The sequence below is a fragment of the Octopus bimaculoides genome, chromosome 27 (assembly GCF_001194135.2).
Source record: "Octopus bimaculoides isolate UCB-OBI-ISO-001 chromosome 27, ASM119413v2, whole genome shotgun sequence".
NCBI classification, from domain to species: domain Eukaryota; kingdom Metazoa; phylum Mollusca; class Cephalopoda; order Octopoda; family Octopodidae; genus Octopus; species Octopus bimaculoides.
In genome coordinates, this window is record NC_069007.1 from 18,485,717 (window position 1) to 18,493,177 (window position 7,461).

General features: G+C 37.2%; 1 protein-coding gene across 2 annotated transcripts in view; it reads right to left on the reverse strand.

Annotated features, from left to right (window-relative positions):
* Window positions 1–1,937: 1,937 nt before the first annotated feature.
* The window catches only part of LOC106883802 (zinc finger protein 239), a 7,339-nt gene continuing 1,815 nt past the window's right edge, over window positions 1,938–7,461 (reverse strand). The window contains exons 2-3 of one of the 2 annotated variants that reach the window (XM_052977187.1): window positions 5,349–5,449; window positions 1,938–4,597 (exon numbers count right to left, since the gene is read on the reverse strand). In XM_052977187.1, the coding sequence (XP_052833147.1) occupies window positions 3,056–4,090 (1,035 nt within the window). In that variant the 5' untranslated portion in view covers window positions 4,091–4,597; window positions 5,349–5,449 and the 3' untranslated portion in view covers window positions 1,938–3,055. Of the gene's footprint in view, window positions 4,598–5,348; window positions 5,450–6,071; window positions 7,242–7,461 lie in introns of those variants that run through there. The other variant, XM_014934939.2, reaches the window with a different exon arrangement.

A 7,461-nucleotide genomic window follows, 5' to 3' on the forward strand; every position in this document is an offset into this window, starting at 1 on the left:
GTGAAGAATCTGGAGAATAATTGAATGTAAATTCAGTCTACACTTGTAGTCCTCAGATGAATACAGATGGCAGAAAACTACATCAGTTTGAAATATGTTACAAAATCATTTTCTCCATTATGTTCATGTAATCCATGGGTTTTTCCCATTATTACACTTTTACTTGTTTCAGTCATTTGACTGAGGCCATGCTGGAGCACCGCCTTTTTAGTCGAGCAGATCGACCCCAGGACTTATTCTTTGGAAGCCTAGTACTTATCCTATCGGTCTCTTTTGCCGAACCGCTAAGTTACGGGGACGTAAACACACCACCATCGGTTGTCAAGCGATGCTGGGGGGGACAGACACAGACTCACAAACATATACACACACATATATATATACGACAGGCTTCTTTCAGTTTCCGTCTACCAAATCCACTCACAAGGTTTTGGTCGGCCCGAGGCTATAGTAGAAGACACTTGCCCAAGATGCCACGCAGTGGGAAAGAACCCAGAACCATGTGGTTGGTAAGCAAGCTACTTACCACACAGCCACTCCTACGCCTATTGATGTAAAATTTGTAGAAAATTATTCATAGTATATGTATAGAGGAGGAAAATATTGGATATGACTTGGAAAACATTTTCTATAAATTGAAATAAAAGTAGAGCAAAAATCACTGAGAAATTCCTGTAAATTTTTATCTTTGACATTTGAGACAATATTTACATTTATTTATTGATTAAAATCTTAATTTTAAATAAAAACATTTTGGTTAAAATTGATTCACCACTGAAAACATCATTATACGATATTTATCTTTTACTTGTTTCAGTCGTTGGACTGTGGCCAAGCTGGGGCACAACCTTGAAGGGTTTAGCCGAACAAATCAACCCCAGAATTTATTTTTTTAAGCCTGATACTTATTCCCGCTGTCATTAATTTATATAATTAATATCAGCAACAACTGCAGCAGGAGAGGCAATGGCTGGGACAGAATACTCATTCCTTACTTGACCTCTAACTGACCCTCACTCCCCCACCTCCGCAATCTTTCAACCCTTGACAATGACCACTACTATTGCTGCTGCTGTCAGTCTTTCTATTGTTTTTCTAAATGTAGCTCTCTTCTGTAAGATGTGGAGGCGCAATGGCCCAGTGGTTAGGGCAGCGGACTCGCGGTCATTGGATCGTGGTTTCGATTCCCAGACCGGGCGTTGTGAGTGTTTATTGAGCGAAAACACCTAAAAGCTCCACGAGGCTCTGGCAGGGGATGGTGGCGAACCCTGCTGTACTCTTTCACCACAACTTTCTCTCACTCTTACTTCCTGTTTCTGTTGTGCCTGTAATTCAAAGGGGTCAGCCTTGTCACACTCTGTGTCACGGTGAATATCCCCGAGAACTACATTAAGGGTACACGTGTCTGTGGAGTGCTCAGCCACTTGCACGTTAATTTCACGAGCAGGCTGTTCCAGTTGATCGGATCAACTGGAACCCTCGACGTCGTAAGCGACGGAGTGCCAACAACAACAACTCTGTAAGATATAAAATATCTCCCTCCACTTTTTCGGTGGGGTGGGATTAATAGGTGTAGTTCGCTGCTCAGTTTAGCATCACCTTCTCGTCCTTGGATACGTTCAGTGGCGTTTGCTCCATTGCAAGCATCTGAACAAGGCCTCTAGCTTGGGCATTTCCATTACCTATTATACGCATCATGAATTACACACGAGCTCATCCTAGGCTTTTAATCTCTTTACAACAATCCACTCTAAACTAGTTGTCCTCAGACGACACCTAAGCATCACCTACAGCAGTAAATGAAAATACTAAAAACAGAAAACCACCTGGACATGCAAAGGGAACGAAGTGTTGGTTACTCAGTTGTTTACCTGTAAACCACAAGATTATCATATCATAACTGCCACAAGGCTACATGACAACTTTAGAATGCCAAGTATGCTAACAATTATAACTGGTTATTTTATTACTTTAATTTTTACATCAAAATGGGGAAAAAAATTCAAAACAAATTACAAAATATTAACCAACAAAGATACAAAAAACCTTTGGTTCAATCCTTTTCCCAAAGATATTTCACAATAAGTTTTAGTGAAATCTCTATTCTATTGAGGAAGAACTGAGGAAAAGTGTTTAATGTGAAGCTTAACCCTTTCGTTACCATATTAAATGACAATGATGATTTCTATGGAAATAGATTATTTCAATTATTTTTGACATTAATGAAGAATTTAGCTGGTGTTTAAGAAGAAATTAACAAAAAATTTTGATGAAAGATTCAAAAGAAATTAACAAAAAATTTTGATGAAAGATTCAAAAGAAATTAACAAAAAATTTTGATGAAAGATTCAAATTTAGCTCATTTTAAAACAAGGAGTTTGTATCTTAGAATCAGGGGTGGTCTCAGGAGGAGTCGGTATCAAAAGGGTTAAAGAAAGGGACATAAGTGATCAGAGAGGAGTGAGTGAAAAGGACTCCTGTGAAAATGACAATACAATCAAACTCCAAAAGAACAGAGATTGCTAGTTTCAACAGAAAAAAAATGAGAGACAGCAAATTTGTTGGCTGGGTATCGGAAACTTCATGTCAGTCAGTTGGATGGGATTTTTTTTCGTTGAGGGTATGCAGTGCAGAATGTGTGTAACCCTAAGCAGGCATTTATTTTTTTTGTAATAGTTTGTCCTGTTTACAAGATTTAATAATGGATTAATAAGACAATTACGGAGATGTACTTGCATAGCACGTGACCTGATCTGAGATCGTGTGCTGGAACGAAAACAATTGCAGCGTGGAAGGTGTTTATAAGCCATTTAAAATAACACACAAAGACCGTTAGATTCACTTCAACATTTAGATTTAATTTGTCAAAATATTTTCGTCGCTTTGAGATGCAGCACAAAATTTTGTCAGTGAACAGGTCGCGGTCTCAAAGCGACGAAAATATTTTGGCAAATTAAATTTAAATGTTGAAGTGAATCTAACGGTTTTTGTGTGTTATTTTAAATGGCTTATAAACACTTTCCACGCTGTAATATGACAATGTTTACCACAAACATCAGACAGTTATAGCCTCTCTCTCATGCAAACGTTTGTGAGCAAATAAATTACCTTGCTGAGAGAATACTTTGTCACAAATGTCACAGTGATATGGTTTTTCACCTGTGTGAGTTCGTTTATGGTTCAATAAATATGCATTCCGAGTGAATGCTTTGCCACAGAAATTACAACGATATGGTTTCTTTCCTGTGTGAATACGTTTATGGCTAGATAAATTACTATTTTGAGAGAAGGCCTTACCACAAATATCACACTGGTATGGTTTTTCCCCTCTGTGAATACGTTGGTGTCTAGATAGAGACAAACTGGTGGAGAAGATGCTGTCACAGATATCACAGTGGTATGGTCTTTCTCCAGTGTGAATACGTTTATGCTTGGATAAAGAACTTCCAACAGAGAATGCATTACCACAGATATCACAGCGGTATGGCTTCTCCCCTGTGTGAATACGAATGTGTTTGGATAAATAATCATTGGCCGAGAAAGATTTACCACAAACATCACAACAGTATGGTTTCTCTCCAGTGTGAATACGTTTGTGTTTAGTGAAAGAACTACTGTCAGAGAAAGTTTTTTCACAGATATCACAGTGGTATGGCTTCTCTCCTGTGTGAATACGTATATGCTTGGTTAAGTGACCACTTATGGAAAATGCTTTACCACAAATATCACAGTGATACGGTTTCTCTCCTGTGTGAAAACGTACATGGATCAATAAATGACTGTTCTGGGAGAAGGTTTTGCCACAAGTATCACAGTGATGTAGTTTCACTCTTGCGTGAATACGTTTGTGGTTCAGTAAACATTGATTTGTGGAGAATGTTTTATCGCATACGTCACAAACATAGGGTTCAGAATCAGTATGAAGAGATTTTTTATGTCTAATCAAAGATGACCTTATTTGGAAAGACTTTGTACAGATGTCACAGACAAATGACATCTTCTTTGTATCATCCTCACTTTCATGGCAAACATCATTCTTCCCAAGCATATTTTTCTTGCGCCTCTGATTCTTAATCTGTGTCTCTTCCATAATCTCAAATCTTCTTCAAAACAAAAAAAACTACTTTTTTTTTTTTATAATTTTCAACAGAGAAATGTTTCTCGAAATAATTCCAATCAAGAGCATCCAGCTGTAGAAACTCTGCCAAATTAGATTGGAGCCTGGTGTTGCCATCCGGTTTCACCAGTCCTCAGTCAAATCGTCCAACCCATGCTAGCATGGAAAGCAGACATTAAACGATGATGATGATGATGATGAAACACTATGTTTTCTTCGAATGAGATTTTCGTCAAAGTCAAAAAGGTGTTCCAACTGTAAGGAAACATTTTAAAGATGTTTCGGTAAATCTGATTGTTACACCCATCAGTAAAATCCCAAAGAAGTTGTATATGAACAGTCAATGTGAAGAATTAATTGCAACTCCCAAGAAATATGTCGCAGCAACAGAACTGAAGTGATATAAATATAAGATCTTCGATACCATTGGTAACACCGTTTCTTAGTCTTCGCTACATCATTTCAATATGATCAGATACCCTGAAATATATAAAGATAAATGATAAAGCACCTGTATCCAAGATGGAGATGAGTACTAGCGTCTCATTTGGCACGCTTGATAATTGCTGAAAATTCTTGGGCATTAACCAATGGTAGCCTTGTTACCTTACAAATAAAGTATATGTGTGTATATATATATATATATATATGTGTGTATATAAAAAGTAAAAGAGTCAAAAGGAAGAATAAGTACGGTTAGGCAGCTTTTTAATTGCTACAAATGTTTTGATGAGGGTTCTGACTATGTTGACAGTGCCGCTGGACTGGCTCTTGTGCGGGCGGCACGTAAAATTCACTATTTTGAGTGTGGCCGTTGCCAGTACCGCCTGACTGGCCTTCGTGCAGGTGGCACGTAAAAGCACCCACTACACTCTTGGAGTGGTTGGCGTTAGGAAGGGCATCCAGCTGTAGAAACTCTGCCAAATCAGATTGGAGCCTGGTGTAGCCATCTGGTTTCACCAGTCCTCAGTCAAAGAGCCCAACCCATGCTAGCATGGAAAGCGGACGTTAAACGACAATGATGATGATGATGATGATGACTTCAGTTAAAAAAAAACACAAAGTTAAATGTATGGAATTTTGAAAATTTTAGTTCAAATATAAAAATAAACTGTTAAATGTAACCGACATTTTTTTTTATCTAACATCATCAACTGAAGATACAGAACTCGTTAATACACAAGAGATTAGTACAAAACTGGAGTGTGATGATATAAGGGTTGTGACTTACAGATTTTAATGATTCGTTTTATTTTTCTTCCATAGGAGGGTTTGTTTTTGTTTTTTAACATCCAATTGATTTGCACTTCAAAATAGGAGGGTGTTCTTTTCCTAATAATTTTTTAAAAAAAGGATGAGATGAAATAAATTTATGCTTTCTTTTATAGACAGTTTGATAGCAACCCTCCTCTATATCAATGCATATAATTCAACAAATTTCTTCTCATTTTCTTTTTTAGTCATCTAAAATAAGCTTGTTTTTCTATCCTTTCCTCTGAGTATTTTCTCCCAAACCCCTCGCCCTTTCTGTGCACACACACCTGAGATGGGTGGGGCACATTGGGTAATACAGTATTTTTGATTTTGAGAAAAGAAATAGAATTTTTTTTTACAAATGTTCACGATATTACGAAAACTATCAGCTAGTCAAATAACTTTCTCTAAATGCATTAAAAACATTATAACATATTCTGAACATTATTTCAGAAAATTATCTCCATTCTCTTTGGAGTATGCGAAGGACAAATTTAGGTAGGGCAAAATAGGTAGAACAAAAAATAAATTTGCTTTGACTTTTTTAGAATTACATTTGAAAAAAGACAAATACACAACAACATCCATCCTTAGACGTCAGAAAGATGAGAAATGTAGCAAAAATTTTAAATATCTTGGCCAAATGAAAGTTCTTGAGAAAATGGCAACTGATACAATATTAATGAAACTCAACTACATCTAAAAGTTCAACATTCAATATTTATTTGGAGCAACTCAGACAAAACAAGTCATAATTAAGGTCAATATTTTTAGGCTGGTATTTTGGGCACCAGTTTTCATCACAAAGGTCACATGTGACCCTGGGATCACCCTTCATTCCTTTGTAAAGTTACCACAATCATTCATAATCGATCACTTGTTGTCGTTCTCATCTTCTTTATCATCACCAGATGTTTTTTCTTTGTCACCAGATACTTTTTCTTTGTCGCCAGATACTTTTTCCTTGTCACCAGATGTTTTTTCTCTGCCACCAACTGCTTTTTCCTTGTCACCAGCTGCTTTTCCTTTGCCACTACTTGCTTTTTTTTTGACAGCAGATGTTTTTACTTTGTTACCAGATGTTTTTGCTTTATCACCAGATGCCTTTTCTTTGTCACCAGATATTTTTTCTTTCTCTCCAGATGCTTTTTCTTTGTTTCCAGATACTTTCCCTTTGTCACCAGATGTGTTTTCTCTGGAAAAAGATTCCCTTCTTTGACTTTTCCTATGTATCCTCTTTTGTGTTTTAGCGTTCTTCTCTTTACTTACATCCCTCTCCTCAGCTTTCACCTGTAAACACACGGGCTCATCTTCTATAGAAAGGACTTCACTTCGTGAAGGTTGAGCACATTTTCGTTTCCTCTTGGAATTCTGTGAGGCTTTTTTGTTTTCCTCAGTTGAGTTAGGAGCAATTGCAGAAAGGTCCTTCTGGGCAGCCTTGGTCAAGATATCTGGTTTGCCAGATGCAAGTTTCTGTGACCAACGTCGTTTGAATGTTATCATCCAGTCTTTCCCTGGCATATTATTCTTAAAAACGGTTTTCCTGCCAGCTGTATCTAGATACTTCTTAACCATTGTTTGAATTTCCTTTGTTCCACAAGCCCAGCCAAAAAGAGATGACGAAAGTAAGAGCGCGTCAATAATATCTTTCTCCTCCGTCATTGAAAGCACACTAACGAAACGCCCGCTGCCAATTCTTTCAGTTTGATTGAGACCATTAATTCGTCTTCGAAGTGTCTCATATGGGACATTTGTTGCAGCTGCAGCATGTGAGACTGGTTTGCCTTTAGCTACCATGGCGCGAGCTTTCTTTATAGCTTCTTCACGATCTGCTGGAATGGGTCTCTTCCTGATATATTTACGCACCATGCTGTTAAAGAGAAGAAATTGTTCAAATTAGTCATTATTCATTTTGCCCCACTTTAGATATTTTTTTTTGTCTTTCTTTTTTTGAAAATTGCAAATTATCAAATTAGACATAGCAATCTCAATTATAATCAGCTCAAAGTTGAGGAAAAAATTTAACTAAAAAAAAAAAAAGTACCAGGCACAGGAGTGGCTGTGTGGTAAGTAGCTTGCTTACCAATCAC